Source organism: Etheostoma cragini, chromosome 12 (genome assembly GCF_013103735.1).
Source record: "Etheostoma cragini isolate CJK2018 chromosome 12, CSU_Ecrag_1.0, whole genome shotgun sequence".
Taxonomy (NCBI): Eukaryota; Metazoa; Chordata; class Actinopteri; order Perciformes; family Percidae; genus Etheostoma; species Etheostoma cragini.
Window position 1 is genome coordinate 16,299,309 of NC_048418.1, and position 21,392 is coordinate 16,320,700.

Below are 21,392 nucleotides of genomic sequence, written 5' to 3' on the forward strand. Positions count from 1 at the left end.
ATATAATGTATGTGAAGAGATGTTGGAGGTAGTCACTGGTCTGTCCCTTTCACTTACTCTATTTCTCTGTTCCTCTTTGTGACATCTCTCAAATCCCCTTAAAAAAAGCTTTTGAAACAGTGGTGCAGCTCTCAGGCCCAGAGGTAACAGCAGAGGCCCCCCCTGTCCTGTAAAAAAATAATAATAATAATAATGGTCACCTTTCACATGGGATACGAAACCTACTGTTGTAGAAAAAGGCTCTGTGTCAGGGTTTCTAACAGAGGTGCCATGACCTGCATTCACCTTTCTGAAAATATCTTGCGGACTCCTCTTGCTTGGTACAATTTTAAGGTGAAAACATATTTTTATGCTTCACACCAAGTGTCCACTCTGCAGCCTGTCTGTGGCTGCCATGTACACAATGTGATGGTTCCAAGTAGTGCCATCAATCTTGACCAACCCAGTGACTTAACCAGCATGACATTTGATGACGTGTAAGAGCCTTTGACTACAAGAGAATAGAAACAGAGAATGGTTTCATCACACATTGGTTAGTAGTCAAATATTTAATAATGGTAAATGCGGCCACTACCTATAAGCTAAAGAGGGTGAAAAAAGGAGACATTACACCACTGATGTCCTGTTTGAGCTGCGTCCCACTCGGTCTCAATGCTTGGCCAGGTTGCTTCTCACACACAGCCGTTTTTTCTTTTCTTTTGCCGGTGTGAAATCCTGACCGAAGGCTTGAGGTACCAACAAATGGCCTTCTGTTTTTTTAGTGTCTGAAATCAGACTTTCCTACAGTCTGCCAAGTGTTTCAGTCTGGACTTGTCTATAGAGGGTTATTGATTGACACATTGAAACTGATTGAGTCAAGTCTTTAAAAAGTGTGACTAAATGAAGTTGAGTGTGTGAAAACCAGTGAAAAGCTTAGTTTACAAGAAAAGAAGTTGAAATAGTAAGCTAAAAGTAATAAATAAATGGTTGAAATTCTTAGCTAAAAGTAATGAATAAATGGTTGAAATAGTTAGCTAAAAGTGGAATCACCTATTATAAGAGATTGGTAAGGGCTATCTTCGCAGTTCAAATTGCAATAAAGGGTGATGGACTTTTCAAATGCAGTTTGAATGGTAAAAATCTGTTCAGGAAAAGGTGTCCTTACTGTGTCATATTAAAAAAGATAGTGAGATGGGGAACATAGGACCCACAGCACACAGATATGCTTCCCTAAAAGTAATGGATGAACAGTTGGAGTAGTTAGCTAAAAGAACAAAAAGTTGAAACTGATAGAAATCCGTTTTAAACAGCTGAGAGAGACACACAACATGACGGAGTAGCCTACTTGAGCTCATCTGATAGGGCTGTGGGGTTACAGTACATCAAACAACAACACAGTTGCCACTGACCACTGTCAGTTGTTTTTTCTCTCCCAAGGCCTCAGTTATGTTAATTTCATTAAACAGAAATTACCAGCTCGAGTGAACGCCTCCTCATGGAAACAAACACCAACGGAACACATCATGTTATTATTTTTTGCCTTCTTATATAAATCAAGCTGTCCAGAAGGCACAGCCTTTCACACACAAATTGACTATTTAATGAACAAGTTTGTTTGACATCCAGTGCCCGGCCGGTGCCTGGCCGGTTGTTACTGGTTGCAGCCCGCCGCCCTCCTTGACCGCACAAGCTGCCTTTTGTGCCCTCGGCTGAAGGCCTCATTGATGGCTGAGCTGGCCAGAGGCCCGGGCCTCCAAACCTCCAGCCAGCTACAGGACAGGAGGCTGCACATAACTCAGAGTCAACACAGCAGCATCAAAATACTCACATCAGAAGCCTAACATCATTAGGCACTAGTTTCATAGTAATCATGTAGAGAGATATTAAGAGGCTTTGTTGATAATGACACAGAAAAGACAGTAGATGAAAGATGTTAAGCAAGGTGAAAGAATTCACTCAGGGCGTCAGAGGCTACAGGGTAAATATGTAAACTGAGTTAATAAGTTTGGATTACAGTTTTGTTGGTGTGTGTAGAGTTGAGGATAGCATAACTGAATCAGTGAGTGGGTGGGCTTGTGTGTGAAGAGTTTGTTTCAAGGTGAAATGAACATCACATTTCCCCCCTGTTGTACAGCTCTTAACCACAGCTGGCATCTTGGTAGTTTATCTTCAATTGTGGCTCTATCAGAAAAATGGAGTAGAAAGATACCTTGTTTGTCTGGCTACTGTCAAGGTGTGAAAAGTCTTCATGGTAACTTCATGCTCAGATGGAAGGAATGGCAAAGGGACAATTTGGGATGGAAAGAGAACCGATGAGTGACTGGCAGTGAGAGTTGTACACAACCTGAGCTTCAAGCACAACCTGAGCTTCAAGCACAGCAGCCAATCACTGCCTCTCCAACAAGCTGTTATTGCTAAAGCATAACCCATCTGCTAGCCTACTACACTGAACTAAGTAATCAAACCTTGGTTGTTGGACTTTCTTAGACAACAGACGAGCTTGGTTCAATCCTTGAAACATATCAAGACGCTAACTTTTTTCAAACGGATTAAATGTTCATCCTCTACAAAGACATCTTTGTGTCCAGGCCTGAGCCGTTAACTCAGTGAGATAGAGAGAGGCTGTTGAGATCGTTACAGACGGGCCATGTGTGCAGCTCTGCATCCCAGAGGCCTCGGAGTCTAGAGAAAATTAGCAAAGCTGTACGCCTCGTCAGTGAAATTACTACCGTAACCCTCATGTTGTCCTCTGGCAAATTGACCCGTTTCCTATAACAGTGTTCTTTTTAATTACCCAAAATATGGGTCCTGATTGATTCCACACAACGCTCTTTGGCAAGTTCAAATCTCTACTTTAATTAATTTTGGGGTGTCTTCTTTAATTTTATAGCATATGAAAAACAAATTGAAGTGATTTTGAAATAGTATTGAGTAAAAGTCCACATTTTCCAGTCTGTGATTATCCATCAACATACATTCCTTTGATTTTAGTCTAAATAATTCCTAATTTCTGCTTTTATAACTCAAACATTAGGTATATGTTCCCAAAAATTTGGTTTATTGACGTTAAATTCCAAAAATAACTGTAAAACTAAAGTTAATAAGTTAGTGTTAAACGTCCAAAAAAGAGTGACAACCATTGGAAAAAAGGGACAAAAACGTAAGGAAAAGTTAAAAACATTGATAAAAAGTGTCAATAAAAGTGTTGATTTTCAATTTTGACGGGAAGACAACACAAGGGTTAAGAAAAGATGCAGTAAGGCAATACTCCCCAAGGATTAAGTGACTGCTTCTAGACCAGTCATGTTAAAAAGAAGCACAAGTAGTAAACAGTTTTTTTGTTTTGTTTTTTGTCTGCAGAGACAGTCGCTGACTCGACAACCAGAGACAACCAGGACACCATGTCTGGAGAACCACCCAGTGACGTCACCACCAAAGACACGTTCCAGGACACGACGGAGCAGTCCTTCACTTTTGACTCTGAGGACACCACACACTCTCTGGACAAGACGGAGGGTAAAACTGACACGATATACAGCAAATTTGTGTCAATCTTATGTTTTCAAATGATTAAAACATTGTATGTGTGTGTGTGTGTGTGCAGGAGTGCTGGGGCCAGGGGCCATCACAGCCATCGTCATAGCGGTCTTTCTAGGAGCGTCTGTCCTCCTCGCACTCATCGTCATCACACTGAGGAAGTTCAGCGCCTCCTAGAGTGAATACATCCCATCTTGTATGCATGTGTGTGTGCGTGTTTTTGTGTGTGTTTGCATGTCAGCGTTTCTCTTTTGCCTCTCATCTCAATCTCTTAACCCTTTCTTACAAAATATGCGTTGTGTCTTTTGCTTCACCGTAGATGTTAAAAATTGTGGCGGGTCCCTTGACTGACTATTTCCAGATTTCCTCCTGGAAGCACACTCTAATTGTTGCTCGACACGTCCACTTGTTACTGAAGGTATAAAGTTAGAAACTGGCTGGCTCTTCCAGTGGAAACCGTGGCATGTCCATGTCATTCACTTTGAGGGCTATTTGTTTCCTGACGTGAAGTATTCTGCATGTGTTTGCTTTTATATTTGAAGATGAAGAGTGTGTGCTTTTGTCTTACTTTTCTCATTTAATAAGATACAGATGAGGTTTTTATTAGTCTCTCACAATAATTTTAACTCATGTCTAAAATATTCCCTTGGTGTCACACGTGTACAATTTGTATTGCACCATTTACAAACATTTGTAGAGTGAAAATAAGGAGAAAACATTTTAGAAAGGCGTATTCAATGAATGGAACCACAGGGTAGTTGGGATGTTTGTGTAGACCTGCGGAGCAAATAGAAAGATGCAGCGTGGATGAATTTGTGTTCACACTCAAGAGTTTGTAGTTTTTTGTTGTTTTGTTTGCAGTGCGTTGGAAATCACTGTAGCATGACTTGTTGGTATTTTTTTTACATGCCTCAGAGTCCTCAACCATACAGCTGGATGTTGCCATGGTAATTTCACTGCCCATTTATTTTGTGAGATTTAAATTGAATAAATAAATCCAATTAATCCAATGCCAAATGTCTGTGACTACGGTGTGGTTGTCTATTAAACACATGACCACTGAGTCAACACAGGGCTGTAAACAGAATGATATTTAGATTATAAAATTTTCATATACTGTATGTATTGTTGTTTCTTTTTATTATTACAGCCATGTCCTTTTTTCAGTTGGCATTTAGGTATTGTATAAAAAACTACATTTAATTAAAAAAATAAGCCATGTTTTCACAAAGGATAACAAAGTGCCTGCACAATTTTCTGTAGTTTATAATCTTTAATTACAGTTACAACAAACCACAACATAATTACCACTAGTACATTCCCTTTATTCTAATGCTGTTTTGTGTTCCATTTAAATGCAATTAAATAAATACAGCAATGTAGAAAACGCTGCAGGATATGCAGAGTTCAGTTTTTACTCCACCTAGCGAATATTCAAATTTTACCAGCCACTCCACAGATTAGCACTGTTTTTTTGGGGGCTGGTAAGTGAAGCCAATCTACTAGCCACTTGCATATTTTACCAGCATTTGGCTGTTGGATTGTGCTTATTTTAACCCCTGAGCATATTTTAATTTTAAAAAGATGTTTGTCTCACAAGAATACACAAAATAAACTCTGTGTCCTTATGGTCCCCAAAACAGCAGAATGTAATTTGTGTGTATCTATAGGGACCACTGGCCTCACTTCTGTCGCAGCAGTAGGTGGCAGTGTGGCTTCCAGCTTCATTTGCATTTACAGAAAACAGAAAGCTAAATTTCTGACTGAATCCACTTCAAAAAACATTTCTCTGCTGACTCTGCTTCAAACTCGACTCGTCCTCCACAAGTAACATCATTAACATCTATCTTGCATAGCAATACAGTTTAGTCATCTCCGCACCAGAAACCAGGAAACCCAACTAACACAATCACAGCCTAAATCTGCCTTTGCAGCTTCTCACAAACCCAAAACAGCGAACGCTTTGAATGCTTTAGGTTTCAGTCTCTCTTTGAGAAAGAACTTATTTCCACTGACACACTTGGACTAATATGCCAATAATAGTCAGCACAGAGATCACAGAACCTGATTCATAGTTGATTCCGCAATATTGTATTGTATTGTCACCTCAAGTTTATATCATTGTATCCTGTTTAAGTTTTGTTCTTTTTTACATGTGGGTTGTGACTTTTAGACTCAGCTAATTTCTAATCATACTAGTCCCAACGTTGGTCCTGAAGGAAATATCTCAGCAACTATTGGAAGGATTAAAATAAAAAAATAAAAAAATAAAAAAGTGAGGACATTCGTTGTATTCCCACTGACTCTGGAGATCCTGTATTTTAAACTAGTGCCAATATCTACCTTCATGCAAAACTATTGACATTACTATTTCAAAAGGCCTTTTAACAGTCATAGTTTTAATTTTCTTCTTACGTTTTTTTATTGCTATTTGTTGATTTTGTTACATATTGGGAACTGTGTTTAACTCCTTGCTACTGTAGCATTTTGAGATTTCATTTGGCATGTAAAGGGCATTATAAATAAAATGTATCATTATTATTATTACATTCCTGTGTTTATTGCTAATTAGCTAATGTTAGCATTTTAACATGCTGAACTATGTTGAGCATGGTAAACATTATACCTGCTAAACAAAATATTAGCACTGTCATTGTGAGCATGTTAGCATGCTGATGTTAGCATGCTGATGTTAGCATTTCGCTCAAACCAACCCTGTGGCTAAGCAGTCTCCTAGAGCTGCAGTCTAATCTTCTTTGATTAATATTGTTGACTAAATTCATTTTTTAAAGTCTTTTTATCTTTTGTTTTGATATTATGACTGCATTTAATTATCATCGTCAATCATTATATTAATTACCACCATGTTTTAAAGAATATTAATCAATTCAATATTTACTCTGTGTCAAAAAAGAGTGAAAGAACGCCCGCCACAGCTTCTCAGAGCCCAAGGGAATGTCTTTGAACTTCGAGTTTTATGCAAGCAGCAGTTCAAACCAAATAAAGAGAAAAGCAGCAGCATCACCTTTTAGAATTATTCCTGTTTTAGCTCTCCTACTTTGTACTTTTTATGATATGCATATTTGCTCAGTATTACTCACATTACAAATACAAATTACATTTTTTGTTTCCATTTGCATTGATCTTGCATGACTGTATTTTTTATAAGTAATGTATATAAAATGAAGACTCGCTGGAGGAGTTCCTCTGCCTTGATTTGAACATATAGGTCTAACATACATCTGAAAACAAACACATGATATTGGGCATGACTCAGGAAGTGGGGATGACAACAAAGGCATAGAAAGCAGAAGTGTGTCTGACACACAGACAGACACAACGAACATTTGACTGAGGGACTGGCGTCCGTGAGGTAAGACGGCAACTACATTTTCCTCTGTAAAAGATACCCAAGAAAGTGCCAGGTTAAGTGTGTCAGTTAATGTTAATAAGGAGTCAAACATGTGTGGCACAAGTAATGAGCAAGCATAAAGGAATTGCAAAAGATTTCAGATGATTCATTTTAATGGGAACAGCACTCATCTAATAAGAAAAACCTTGATCTTGATCACTTGAATGAGCCAACAATATACTGTATGTATGGTTGCAAATGTTATGTGAGTTTTAAAATGTCATATGTCTGGAGGATTTATTTTAAATTTTTTTCTAGATGTAGGGACACAGAGCTCGGAGAACTGTTTTTGTTTTTTCTTTGTAAAACCATTTTTAAGATTAGTAATAACTCTAACAAGCTCACATTTCCCTCCGGTGACGATTGTAGAGTAACTCCAGGTTCTACCAAAACCTGATTCTTTGTATTAAATTGGGTTTATATCACTGAACCCTCAGATCGTCATGGTACTGTAGTCTTTATTAGTGTTTGATTTAACCATTGCTTAGATCAAACATCCGAGTCAAGATCAAACTAGATTCATTAAAATCTAGTTTCACAAGTTTCAAAAAAAGTTTCAAAATCTAGTTTCACAATTCACCAATTACTTAATTATGCCTGACTTATTGTGATTGTGAGAATGTGATTTAAACTGATATGATTTGGCCTTTACATCAAAAGGCAGATGCAAAAACAAGTTCACTGCAACTAAACCCACACACAACTGAGAGGTTTCACATGGCATTGTACGTAAGTGTTTCTGTGTGGGAACGAAGAATGACAGGAAAGACGTTTTCAGTTTGAAATCCTTACTGAGCTGTTAAACTCAGATTGTATCCCACTATTTCCACTACAGCAGCGGCCGTGACACCATGACAAGCAACTGTTCATTTGACGGGGTGGACAACCTGATGAAATATTTGGAGCTGGCCATATACCTGCCCATCTTCCTCATTGGTCTAATTCTCAATGTTGCAGCGCTCTTAGTGTTCTGCTTCTTTCTGCGGAAATGGACAGAGTCAACTATCTACATGACCAGCTTGGCTCTGATGGACCTGCTTCTCCTCTTCCCTCTTCCCTTCAAAATGCACGCCAACACTCACCGCTGGCCTGCTGACCTCCAACCTCTCTGTTCGATCTTGGAAGGCCAGTATTTTGTTGGGATATATGGCAGCATCTACACCATAATGTGTATAGCTGTGGACCGATGGGTGGCTATCTGTCACCCGTTCAAAGCCAAGCAACTGCGTTCACCCAAAGCAGCTCTGTGGACATGCGTCGTGGTCTGGGTCCTGGTGCTGGCAGTGATCTTTCCAATCATCTATCGCTTCAGAGAGGCCGGGAAGGGGGACTTTCACTGTTTCCACCAGTTTTCAGAGAAAGGCTGGAGCCCTCCGGTGATCATCTGTCTGCAGGTGTTTGGGTTCCTGGGGCCTGCACTGGTAGTGGTTTACTGTTCGGTGCGGACCATCTGGGCACTTCAGCGGTCTGGCCAGCACAGCCCCCAGAGCCGGGCCTGTGTGAAGATCATCTACAGCAGTCTGAGTGCCTTCCTGCTGCCTTTTACCCCCAGCCACCTGGGCATCCTCCTGCAGTTCCTGGTAAGAGACACTGCAAGTTCATCTCTAGTGAACTGAACTCTAGAGTGGGCCTATCTAGTGACGGGCATTGCAAATTAGGTTAGACTATATAAATGCTGTGGGCATTTGTGACACCTGTGTGCCAAGTTTATACTACATAGGCTATGTGTAACTGTACAAATAAACTTTACAATAAAGTGAAAAGAGTGAAATCTTTAAAGTACATTAACAAAGTTGAAAGCAATCTCACCTCACAGTCTATTTAGTGTCTGTTCTGGAGTTTCTAATCACAACACAATCTTCATCAGCAGAACAGTTAAACTGTAGATGTATACATTTCCTTTTTTTTGTACAACTTTAAGGAGTTCTTCTCCATGTTGGTACATTGCTGGGATAAAGCCTTACATCTGGCGCATCTCTCACATGCCGGAGGTCCCTCCTGTTACACTAACACACAATCTATTTTGCAGGGCACTGACGCTGAAACAGGGTCTTTGCAACGCTCTAGACTAAGTTATTGGTTTAAAGAAATAAAAACAAGTCAGGGTGTTTTTTTGCCCCTCTCCCACAATTGATAGGCGGTGTAGCCAGACCATTATCCAGCGCTGACACAGCGCTAAGGAGTTAGGTTACGCAATGCTAGACCAAATGACTTAAGAATACTATGTGTTACATTGCAGTCAAAAGTAACACTTCCTCCTTTTTTTTATACTAAATGAAACAAACTACTTCCTTTTTATAGCCATTAGGAGCAGGGCTGCAACCAGGGTTTTAAAAACACTGACATATTTTGTATATTTTTTTTTTATACCTGGTTTTGGTAGATAAATTATAAACTAATAGGTTTATGGTTTTAGTATACAATCATTCTTCAATTTAAATGTTACAGAAAATATGTGCACAGAAGCAAAGAAAGCCACAAGTGGTGAAGCATTTGCACTGTTGATTTTATTTTAGTATAAAACATCTATGTACATACAACATACTAATGTTTCTCTGTCCGCTATGTGTGACCCTTCACATAATTCCAGGTACACCAAGGAATAATTCAAGACTGCGGCAACAAGACCAGGATTAGCCTTTTTATACAACTAGCTATGTGTCTGTCCAACATTACCTGCTGTCTGGACGCTCTGTGCTACTACTTCATTGCTCATGAGGTGAGAAGCCCCAAACACACCTTCAGGATATCAATGACCAGCCAAAGAAAAGCCACCTTCAGCACTTCCTCGGTCTGAACGTAAAGACAATACAAGGTAAAACATATATTTGTCCTCATTGGATGCCTGGTAGTGAATAGGAGATCTGTTATCTTGAGTTTTAGCAGGCCAGTGCAACTAAAAAAAGAGCCAGTATTGTTTCCAGTAGCTGATAAGCAAGTGTAACATGCACTAAGAGTAACGGGTCGGAGTGCAATCTCAACAAACAACAGTGCTTGAGAGTGAGGGTTGGGGAAAGGCTCTGACAATCTGACATATAATTTGGTCCAGTGACAGGAAGCCCCATAGATGCCTGTGTAACCTCAGAGAGCTCTGATACTCAAAATGTTGGCTGCAACAAGACACAATGTGACTTCTTTGTGCAATGATTTATGGATAAGCTTGTGAGATGGATTAAGGCCCTTTCAGGTTGTCCAGTTCTGCACACTGAGAATCTGATGTGGGGTACAATCAATTTTAAAGCAGTGAAACTGGACACCAGCAGCTCATTGTAGAGCTTTGCAGTCTACTGTATAACTCAAGAAGTCAAGTCAAAGGCGCATGTAAGATCAGTGCTGATACACTTTGCCACACTTTGATTCACAAAATACAGTTAGTAAATTGCAAAACTTCTTATAAGATACAGCTAACTATAATAACAATCATAGGTTTATTATGTTGCATATGTACAATGCAGATTTACATAAAAGGTCAAGTTGAAACCAGTAAATAATTAAGTAAAATTAAACCTATGTAATAAAGTATTCACTTACTTAGTATATGAATAAATCAAGACACCAACCAGTTGAGATCTAAAAACACATTAAGTAATTGAATTGATAATTTATTTGTAATAACTATAGCTTAATGACAACACATCTTTTTTATAAACTTTAACTGATACTTAACTAATTTTATTGTTTTCTTAATTGTTGACTTTCTCTTAGTTTGGTTCTTTGGCAGATTGTGACTTGTTAAGAAATATTACTGACTTGTAATACGGGTAACTACATCTATCGTCATTGATAAGAAACTGGAAATATAGCATCAGAAATATGTTTGAACCCGTACATTCTGGGAATTCTGACCTGATTATTCTTTTAGAATTGAAGTTACATTTATGTATCCATCCTATTAATTATCATAGAAATAAAGCCTGAGGCTGAGTGACAAATTTTAAATGTAACTCCGACCTTAAAATGTATACTCAAATAATGTTCAGGGGAAAATAATAATACTAACCCATTTCATGTGGTTGTCCTGATACGAATGAGGAAGCAAATAACTGAAAAGATTTGCTGAACGTTATAGGAATGCAAATTGACTGTCTGTGTGTTTATCAACTTCCTTAGACTTACCACAATACCACAATGTATATATATATATATATGTACATATATATAGCAACAGCATTAAACTGTTACCGTAGTCAAAGCTAAACTCAAATGGAAAATTGCACATGCAGTACCATTAGGCCGCTCTCTGTCTTATTTTGCTCATGTTGAACAAAGTCACCTTCAGTAGAAGGTGTTCTTAAGTCTCAATAAGAGGATTTACTGTATTCATTTTTATTGTATCAAATACCTCTTCCAAAACCAGAAACAAGACATCCAACTCATGTTTTCTTTACTTGCATTACTTGTCTCAATACTTTCATTTTGCACATGCCTTGTCTTTGCTGAGTTTCAATGTTATTTGTTTATACCATATGCTTTAATTCTATGGCTGTCTGTTCTGACACTTGAAGAAACTTACAGCAACTTTACCGAACTTTTCTCAACAATTTGCATGACATGACACCAAATTTTCCTCTTCCGTTTTAAAGTGAAATAAAGCTTTCCACAAGAGATTCATCTTGTGATGTGTGTCACATTCATCACAATGACACTGCAGTTTTATATTCAAAAACTTAATCCACAGTAAGCAATACATTAAAAGGTGTAGCATGTCCAACAGAAACGGAACTGATCAGGGCTTTGTTTGTTCCAGTTATATTATGTCTGTATTAGCTGTGATAGTTTTTATTTCCATTCATGAAATATTTAAACACAATATGGATAGGAAACGCTCCAATTATTCTACCTCCATAAGTAGCTCATTCATGATGTGTATTATTCAAAGGAAACTGTTGCTGATGAACATTCAAAAGACAAAAAATGGTAATGTATCATTTATTCTTAAAGCAGCAAGATCTTACAAGAAAAATTGACAGACAGACAAAATTGATATCACAGGTTTCTCTCAACAAGATTTATTTGCTCCAGGTTGTACATTAGAAGGACACCCCAATTTTTTTTCTTCAAATTGGGACAAATTAACATTGTAGAGATTATAATGCCAAGGTAGGAAGGAGTGGGAACTGGCGAGAGCTAAAACAGGCAAAATCCAAGTGAAGAGGAGGAAGAGCAAGACAAAATGAGTTTTAGCCTTTATCTTAGCGTTATCTCCAGAAGGTGATCTGAACTAAAAAACATTCTTTTTAAATAGTTCATACATCATTGACACTAAGCATAGCATTGCTGACTGCAGACTTTGGTTCCTTCTATCCCTCTAAAGCACTGCTACTAATTACAGTCTAAAGCCATTATATCCAAGGAGTAGGAAAGTGTGATTCCAAAGTAAATAAAGAGACAAACTTCAAAGAAATCGTTCACAAAACAAGTTGATTTTAGATAAAAATCTATGCATGTAACAATATGAAATCCAGAAGAAAATCAATTTACAGTATATATTGCTTAGGAACAATCAGTTATATACACTAATCAATAATACAAACCAGCAAAGAAACGTCTAAACTACATGAGGTATGTTTTGCCATTTTCTGACATTCAAACAAAATAAAAGAACAAACAAGAAATAATTACAACATAAGTGTACCATGCAAGCAGTTTTTAAGTATGCTTACCATCACACGCAGTGCACTGGGTTACTAAATAATTAATAAAAATAATGACAAGTGTAAAATTAAATTAAATCAAGCCGTCTGATGTAAATGTCAAAAACTGACACACATGAACATCTTATGCACAGCTTGACACGGTACAGATATATCCAAAACACATTTATAATATCATCCACATATACAGACTGTCTGAATAAAAAAGACAATAACATTGTACATGAACAATTATAGAGCATTTTCAACTTGAAAAAAACAAACAAACATTAAAACTGTTGGGACAAATACTTGCTCTTAAAGTGCAATAAAAAGCCTAAATAATTCAAGAGGTATGGTTTGAAACTGGCTTCAGAGTTGGATGGCTGTGATTTCCGCCTCAGATTCAGACCCTGTCGCAGATGACAGTCTCAACCACAAAAGTGTTCTCAAAATGACGAATGCTGTGGCACCTCCTTGTCTCACGCCTCTCAATACCTGAAAGAGACAGGAAGACACGTTTAAAAAAAATCTGTTCACTTTGTAGTGTTTATATTTCCTTTACTGCTACCAGGGCTACTCCTGTTGAGTGAGCAGCGATACTGTCCATGTTGAGTGAGCAGCGATAAATCACATCCCAACCCTTTTGCAAATCACATCCGTTTATGTACTCAGGCAAACTCTGATCCATCGTGTCTCTCACGCCAATCATAGGCAGCAACAACAGAGATATCACTAAAGCGCATCACTACCTCCTCCACAGTGTGTGGATGTGTCCACTGCACAACCAGTGACTCACTTAGCAGGAAGTTCCCTGGCTGCACCCACATGCAAACACTGACATGATAATCAGGCTGCCGGGCTGTTAGAGAAGGATTTTACACTGCAGATACACTGTTGGCCCCTATTTGGTTCTGATTGTATTTTCTTTTATGCACTGCCACATGACTCAACATCTCACAAGGGTTGGTGTGAAAGAGGGTGATACATTAGCGGATGTGAGGCATCACAAATTTTTTAGCATCTCATATTGCCTAAGTAGTTTGGAAAAGAAGGTGGATGTGTGCACTTACGCCTGTGCTGGTTGCGACGTCTGAGGCGGTAGGTTTCTTTGCCGTAGCAGAGTCTGTGGATGAAGGGGCCAAGCTGCCTCATGTTCCTCACCCTCCCTGTCACCATCATCTCCTCCTGAACGATGTACGTCTGTGGAAGGTACGTCCCTCTCTGTGGCAAAAGAACACAAATGAATCACTCATTTGTCCGTGGGAGGAACATTGCAGATGAAGATGGGAATATGCTGTTCTTCACTTTCTCCGACAGCCATTCATCTCTAACAATGCTTTTACAACTTCTTCACGAGTGACATCAGCAGCACAAGTACTGAGTGCCTCACCTTGACGTTGACAAGCAACTCCCACAGGTTCCTTGGAGGCATCACTAAGGTTGTGTTCAGCTCAGTCACGTAGCATTTGTCCAAAGCAATGTCATGATAAGCTGTGAGGCCCTGGAATCAATTAAAATGAAAATGTTAAAACCTTTAATGAAACACCTGAAACAAACAGTGAACATATGAATGCATTAACCTACCCTCTGAAAGTCGTGGATGATATCAGCGGGGTCACTGCCTCCAAAGTGTGGCACAGGTACACTGATCTGCTCGTAGTTGTCGTCAAGGTAGATGCCAACATTCTCCTCAAGTTCTTGCCGGCCCCTCAGAGGAGCATACACAGAGTCCTCGTAGAGAACCCGGCAGTGGAACAAGCTGTCTTCTGGTACCTGCTAACGGGGCGCAACAGAGCTGAGTTAGCATGTGGCAGTTACTTAAGGTAGTATCTTTGTTTAAAATTGTGTTCATTCAACATTCTGTGGCACTGGGTTCAGGATATAATGTAGGAAAAGGGAGGTAGAGTGAACTAACCTGAGGTATAAAGTAGTAGCGATAGACGTAGATAGAGGCCAGCACCAGTCCTGACATGAAGACCACCAGGCCAAAGGTGAGGCAGCAGAGACCGGTTGGAAAAGGTTTCTTGTGCCTGACAGGAAAAACCTGCTGCTCCTGTAAAGAGAAAAGCCGTTTGGTTAGAGGACAAAACGACAATGAAAAGTCAGCTAGTTAGCCAAGAGATTGTGGTAGAGGATTTGGGCGAAATATTAGGAACATAGCTTAGTAGTTAACTTGAAATTACTCATATCCAGTTCTATGGTGTATCAGTGGAAATTATGTAAGTTCTCTCACATGGCGATGTGTTCCTATACAAAGTCCAAATCGTAACAGAGGTTATTCTAACGTCGTTAGTCAGGCAAGGAGATCTGGTAGACGTAGGAAGGACTGGAATGAAACATGCCAGATGCCCACCCACAGTCTCTCAGTCAATCTGCTGCATCTCCCTACTACTGTTGCTATGGAGAGCGGAAGCAGGGAGAACAGATTGTGCCAGGCTCTGATGAAGATGCTGGCACGTGGCCGTCTGGGTCTATTCTTGGAGGCCTACTTCCACGCTCCATATTTGTTAGTTTCCTAGCACCCTCAGTGGGAGTCAAAGTGAGAAGAATTGCGTGGAGTCCCTCAGCAGAGGTGGACATATTAATAGATCTACACACATTGGCTCTGATGCCTATCCTACTATTGCAGCCAATCAGAAGCCACACAGCCTTTTAGATCATGTCTTATTCTTCTGTTGACGTAACAAAGAAATGAAAAAATGTGTTTGCATAAGTGATGGATGCGTCATAAGGTGGTAATAATCATTGTGTAGTGTGTTGGGGGAAAATCTATCGATCTATCAATCAACATTAAAGGACAGTTTTATTCGGTTCAAAATATTAACACTGACTGGGCCCTGTGTTTGAGGTTAGCAGCCTGAAAACTAAGGACTTGGGTCTTGGGATCTGACATGTTGCAGATGAATTTCAGGGAATCAGTTGCCATTGTAACACAATGAGATGTTCATTTCCTTTCTGAACCCCCTTCAAAGGAACTCAAATCTAATTAGTAGCTCCGCAAGATTCTACTCATAGGATACGGGAATAGCTAAAACTAGAGATAAAAAAATTGTATTTGTACATATTTTAACTCCTGCCTGTACAATGTCAATTTTGATAAATAAAAAAGCTAAACTGCTTTTACATCAAGCCCACTGTTTATATACCAACAAAACACACAATAGTCAGGCACAACCTGCAGGATCCATGTGGTATAACACCGTGTGATGTCACTAACTGGTGCAGTGACCGCATCTAACAGCTCTGTTGTTTTCTCATTTCGACAAAAACGGGGGGGAAACCTTCAATTATGCATCAATGGAAAAACTGAGGCTATTTGATTGTCTACTGCGCATTCAGAGAAAAAAGGATTATACATTTATAATAAATATGAACCATATAGAATAATGGTGTCACATTCTGCTGAAGGCACATACAGGACAGCCATCTGCAGTGTGTCCTCGCAGTGGCCAAACAAGGTGACGTAATGTCAACATCCCCAGGCTGGGATGGCCAGCAATTGATGATCTTGTCCTTGTTATTATAAGAGTATAGCACAATAAGCTTTTTTGGTCAGAAATAGTGTCCTATAATAACTGCACTAACTAAAGCAAAATAATAAACTGCAGTATGTAAAGTGATTTTTAACCATTCAGTTGCATTAGAAACATGTAATCCCATCGAGTGACATGATGATGCATGGACAGACAAATCCAACATGACAGCTAAGAACAAACAGATTAACGTTAATCCATTTAGCTACAACCTATGTAAAAGGAGTACTAATGCTGTAAATTAGTGGGACACAGGACAAATGTCTCAACACGAAAACAAACAAAGGAAAACAAAGTGTGCAAACTCACGTGAGCCTGAGGAATAATGATCTTGTCTCCATCGAGCTCTTTTTCGGGCTTCTGCGCCGAAACTGTCTTGAAAGTGATCTTCACCATGTTTGCTTGTTCAGTGTACGTTTATCTCGTTAGCTGATTTGGTGCGCTGGTTTCTTTGACCGAGCAGGGGAGATTATATAGCGGCGTACCAGTCTCGCCCCCGGGGCTCAGTGACCTCAGTAGAGCGTCTTCTCTGACGAACGAGCACAGTGTGGGTCTGAAGGAAAAGCCGCCTCGCCGCTGTCAAAATAAGAGTCCAAGTCTGGCTACAACGTTTACATGTAACACTTAATACACTGTCTGTGGGCTCAGGTAAGCAAATACATATATGTGAATGTTAAAATTAGTTTAGAGTTAAAACAAACTGTTTTATCTTCCGTTTGCTAAAATTAAACTGCAACATGCCCTTATTCTGAAGGCAAGTACCCGATATGGTAGTGTTTCCGTATCTTATTTAAAGCTGCGTTTCTCAAACATCAAGTTTCAACACTATCCGGAAATGTAGGGATGTTTTAAAGTTAATGTAGGGATGTTTCTAAGCTACTAGAATGCAATAAAGTACTACTACTGATCCTAATGGGCATAGTGACATCAACAGGGCATGTAATGCATACAGTGCAATACAGAACACCGTGTTCTGTACAATGTGTGCAACAGTAGCCTACGTGTGCCTTGGTTGAGTATAGTAGCCTATAATGTAATTTGGGCATTTAGTATAGTATACACCTGTAATAAAACCGTAAAGCAAATTTTACATTTAAAAAATAAGTCACTGTGGGTTATTAGGGCTGTAGAAAATGTTTCTTTTTTACAAACTCTAAACTAAAGTCCAATTCCTTGAATACAACTTTGAAATGCTATAGATAAATCATTAGATGTAATTATTTATTTTTTCATTAACTAAACTAACAAAAACCATTTGACCACCTACTTAACACCCGTGGCCAGAATATCAGCAGCGTAACATTACTGAATTAATAAAGCTGTTAACCATGGCTGTAACAGTGGATCACTGCAAACCAAATGATATATTATGTACTAGAGCATATCTATCCTACAAATGCAAATTACACAACACATGCAAATTTTCATCACCATATGTGAATAGCCATGAAAGTGTGTCCATAAGACTTACTACAGACACAAGACACAGTTAAACTTGGACAATTTAGCAAACTTCAGGCTCAGTTGAGTTTGAGTTGATGATTTAACAATACGATTGACTGAAAAGCGTTACTTCCAAATGATACCAGAATGGACAATAAGAACATGTCATGAAACTTTCCAAATACAGGAATGGTCGCTTTTTCTGCCAACACTGTACCAGGCTTAGTGTTATTGTCCATTTGGAGAGACTACTAGCACTTTACACAAGAGAGTAATGTACTTGATAAATGGCTCATATCGGCCAATTCACATTAGTTGTTGGAGTGGAGCACTACTAGTCTTCATAGATGGACTGATGGCTCACAATCAAGCATGAAAATGGCCCAGCTAACTAATGATGCAATGTGAGAATTAGCAGCTAATGGCCTAAAGTGATGAAAGACATTAAATGAGAGTGCCTAAGAATGTTAACATTGAAGGGTAAATGTTGAAGTGTTTTAGCAGGAGGAGCTTGGTATACTGAAATAACAGGTGTAAAGGACTTACTATATTTGATTTTTGGTCAATCTAGAGGGGTTGTTGTCTGGCATTTCTATCAAAGATAATGCTTTATAATTCCCACTGGTTTGATTGGTAATATATATTGGTTTCAGCTTTGGCTGAACCCTTTCTGGTTGAATTTATTTAGAAGTTGATGTTTTTTATGTTGGTCCAGACCAACCTTTTTACAGTCAATGGTTCAGAGTCTGAACAAAAAAAAACTGAAGTTGGAGTCAAAACAAAAGATATGACTCAATGGTGATTGGCGGGTACGAGCGTAGCGCGTACTCGATGTGTCTTGCTCTCGTAGCCACTTCACCCATTCACATGTAAATGAACCGTGATATATACCTAGTACATGCCCCCTCGGAGCAGCATTAAGGAGCCCAGTCTCTCTGCAAGCTTTGTTGGCCGCTGGGATCGCCCGGCCATCTGTCCCATTGACAAACTGTAACGCTTCTTTGGATTAAACATCAACCTCCAGTCCAGTGGGTTTCTGGCAGCGCCTGGGTTAAACTTTAACAATATGGCCCCCATCAGTAACAGCACAAACGGAACGGACAGAGGTGATAACTGCAGTGGAGTCAAGTCTGACAGAAAGGTAAGGGCCTGTGTGAGCATTTAAAACCAATGTTTGTACTAACTTGGCTGATTTTTCAAAGTAACGTTAACTCCATTTCCCTTACTGTTGGCAGATGAGGAAACCTCTGGTTGAGAAGAAAAGAAGGGCTCGCATCAATGAAAGTTTACAAGAACTCAGAGTTCTCGTGGCGGATGCAGACGTAAGATACTAGCTATACATTTATTTGTTGGCCCTTGCTTAGGTAAATAGTGCTGTTCTTCAAAATGAACTAAATTGGCGTTTTGGTTTAGCTAGCTAGCTTGTGTTGCCAGCGCTTGTTACTTACGCTTTTTTTGTCACCCGCTGCAGTTACAATCAAAGATGGAGAATGCTGAAGTGCTGGAGATGACAGTGAAACGTGTGGAGAGCATTCTGCAAAACCGGGCTCAAGGTAACTGTTCAATTAAATACAGCTACGTTTACTTTTAGAGTAGCAGGCAATAGTTCCTTAAATATTTTATGTTTCACTAAAATCCATTATCCTAAACTAGCATATTATTTAGCCTACATGTCGTCTTCCCGCCGAACAATATAGTTATTTTAAACTAACCCCAAAATTGAATTAAAAGGGTTATAACGGTTAGTGCATTAGCTAATATTCCAATTAACTGTGATGTGACCACAGGTGCGCATGTGCATCTTTGACTGCCGCTCAGCCAATCAGAAAAGAGAGCCCAACGTTTGTAACTGTCAGTTAGTAGTTTAGTTTAGCCCATTTCTGAGCTAACGGTTCTTTTATTTCATCTTTCCGTAGAAGTGGACGCCGTGAACCGGGAGGCCTGTGAGCGTTTTGCTGCAGGCTACATCCAATGTATGCATGACGTTCACACGTTTGTGTCCAGCTGCCCGGGAATTGACCCAACATTATCCGCGGAGCTGTTGAACCATCTTCTGGAGAGCATGCCCCTAAACGACGAAGAACGCCTCCGGGTGATGCTGCCGGACACGTTGACAGAGTGCCCGTCTGAGAGCATGTACACGGCTCTAGTGTCCCCGGCCCCCTCCACCACCTCCACCGATGACCTCTGCTCTGACCTGGATGAGACGGACTCAGATCAAAGTCATGTTTCTTCTTCAGAGGAGGCTGAAAGCCAGGATGTATTGTGCTTGCCTTCCTTAACTTACTCCAAGTCAATGTGGAGACCATGGTAGATTGTAAAAAAAAAAAAAAGAATAGCGTGTTTTAACTTACGCTAGGTGATTCAATGCTTTGTGTCATGTTGTAGGGAGTAGGCCTCAGTACATGCCAACAACACTGCTGAGATGACAACTTTGCAACGTATTGAAAGGCATCTGAGAAGCTCTTTGTATAATTATTTGGGAACTACCATTAAACTTAATGTATTTAATAAATAAAATATGTAATTAAATCTGTTTTGCAGAGGGTAGAGACTTGTAGGGTCTTCATTTGGAAGTGTTTTGGCCCTGCCTTCAGTGAAGGGGTAAATGCATATGTAAATATTTGCTTGTTGAATATGACTGGGCTGTGATAGCTGTCCCACACTAGAAATGTGTTGTTAGTTGTGTGTAAATTATTTTGTATTTAGGATGTTTTTAACTTTGTATTTATAAGTGTCCAATGACGTTTAGTAGGCTACCTCATCTAATTTGCCTAAGTTTTAAACTTTTCAATAAATATCTTTTTGACTTTTAAATTCTACTTGTGCAACTTCTTTAAAAAAACATTTCACACACAAGGATCCCACTATCCACCCACACACGGCTGTTTCGAAGACATTAGTTATTACTTTGCAATTGTGGCCCATTTGTGTGCACATTCTCTTTCTCTCTCCCAAGATCTCGTAGGCGTCTGTGAGGTGTGAAATGAGTAATCTACTCACTCCTTATATAGGCTTAGTTGAGGAATTGACAAATGGGTTTTGTAACTCCACTTGACTTCAGTTTTTTTTAAGTTAGTTTTAAATAACATTGGAACAAATAATTTGCCCAGTCATGGAAGTAGGCTCACTGTTGAGTTATCAGTTTCACATTGTAGGCTACCGTTTTATGCTGCAGATGGTGCTTTGTATGCAGAGCAATACAATGGTGGTCCTTTGCCAAATAGTTTAATACGTATGACTAATTAAATCTATGGATGTACTTACAAGAAAAAGTTGTACTTAAGTGTACTTATTTAGATCAGCACCTCTCATCATCTCCCAGTCCTGCCTCAAGACCCATGTCTTCACCTCTGCCTATCCGTAGCCCCACGCCCTCTCCCTTTTCATCTGTCCCTGTATCTTGTTTTGTGTTGTTTTGATTGGCCTGGTTTTTGTTGTCTACCTTGCCCTGCAAAGGGTCCTTTAAAAGTGCTATACAAATTAATTTTCTTTTTATTATTATTGTGGCAATAAAACCTTTTCTGATGTCAAATCTGCCTGTAAAATCTGTGCATACCATACTCATAGGAGTTCCATGCTAATTCCCACACAAAAGCTTGTGTCTGCACCCTCAGACATTAACTGTAGTCCTGGTGAGAGCCACAGTCAGTGTTCTGCCTCTGCACCATCAGCTGCTACAACTAATAAATAAGAAAAGACAGCAATCCGCAACTCACTCTTAATCCATTTCAGAAGGCTCCTCTAGTGTTCCTGTGATGTCCAAGTGTCACTTCTTACACTTTCTTACCCATACTGAGAGGGATCTTTGGTGAAATGACAAGAAAATGATTAATACAGTGAGTGCGGGAT

The 21,392-nt window shown here is 39.4% G+C and overlaps 4 protein-coding genes and 1 long non-coding RNA gene across 6 annotated transcripts in view; 3 read left to right on the forward strand and 2 right to left on the reverse strand.

Annotated features, from left to right (window-relative positions):
- The window catches only part of LOC117954170, a 5,318-nt gene extending 4,980 nt beyond the window's left edge, over positions 1 to 338 (reverse strand). Inside the window, exon 1 of the long non-coding RNA XR_004658767.1 lies at positions 325 to 338. This is a non-coding gene — a long non-coding RNA (uncharacterized LOC117954170). The remainder of the gene's footprint in view (positions 1 to 324) is intronic.
- The window catches only part of snorc (secondary ossification center associated regulator of chondrocyte maturation), a 5,799-nt gene extending 1,264 nt beyond the window's left edge, over positions 1 to 4,535 (forward strand). Inside the window, exons 2-3 of the mRNA XM_034887732.1 lie at positions 3,340 to 3,495; positions 3,584 to 4,535. Coding sequence (XP_034743623.1) covers positions 3,340 to 3,495; positions 3,584 to 3,693 — 266 coding nt within the window. The 3' untranslated portion in view covers positions 3,694 to 4,535. The remainder of the gene's footprint in view (positions 1 to 3,339; positions 3,496 to 3,583) is intronic.
- Positions 4,536 to 6,856: 2,321 nt separating this feature from the next.
- On the forward strand, positions 6,857 to 19,436 carry LOC117954289 (G-protein coupled receptor 55). Of its 2 annotated transcripts, none has more exons than XM_034887969.1 (3): positions 6,857 to 6,889; positions 7,764 to 8,508; positions 9,519 to 10,861. In XM_034887969.1, exons 2-3 carry the CDS (start codon positions 7,780 to 7,782, stop codon positions 9,723 to 9,725), a joined length of 936 nt encoding a protein of 311 aa, XP_034743860.1. In that variant the 5' UTR covers positions 6,857 to 6,889; positions 7,764 to 7,779; the 3' UTR covers positions 9,726 to 10,861. The 2 variants fall into 2 exon arrangements, 1 of the variants encoding a protein (XP_034743860.1); XR_004658789.1 differs by lacking the exon at positions 6,857 to 6,889 and adding an exon at positions 19,426 to 19,436 and having other exon boundaries at positions 7,526 to 8,508; positions 9,519 to 10,249.
- On the reverse strand, positions 11,926 to 16,673 carry itm2cb (integral membrane protein 2Cb). Its single transcript, XM_034887970.1, has 6 exons — positions 16,407 to 16,673; positions 14,480 to 14,617; positions 14,149 to 14,340; positions 13,955 to 14,065; positions 13,635 to 13,785; positions 11,926 to 13,059 (listed from the first exon to the last, which is right to left on the reverse strand). Exons 1-6 carry the CDS (start codon positions 16,491 to 16,493, stop codon positions 12,968 to 12,970), a joined length of 771 nt encoding a protein of 256 aa, XP_034743861.1. The 5' UTR covers positions 16,494 to 16,673; the 3' UTR covers positions 11,926 to 12,967.
- On the forward strand, positions 18,305 to 20,357 carry hes6 (hes family bHLH transcription factor 6). The gene is made up of 4 exons (XM_034887971.1): positions 18,305 to 18,681; positions 18,776 to 18,862; positions 19,012 to 19,093; positions 19,457 to 20,357. The coding sequence occupies exons 1-4, from the start codon at positions 18,607 to 18,609 to the stop codon at positions 19,852 to 19,854; spliced, it is 642 nt and encodes a 213-aa protein (XP_034743862.1). The 5' UTR covers positions 18,305 to 18,606; the 3' UTR covers positions 19,855 to 20,357.
- The last annotated feature ends 1,035 nt before the right edge of the window (positions 20,358 to 21,392 follow it).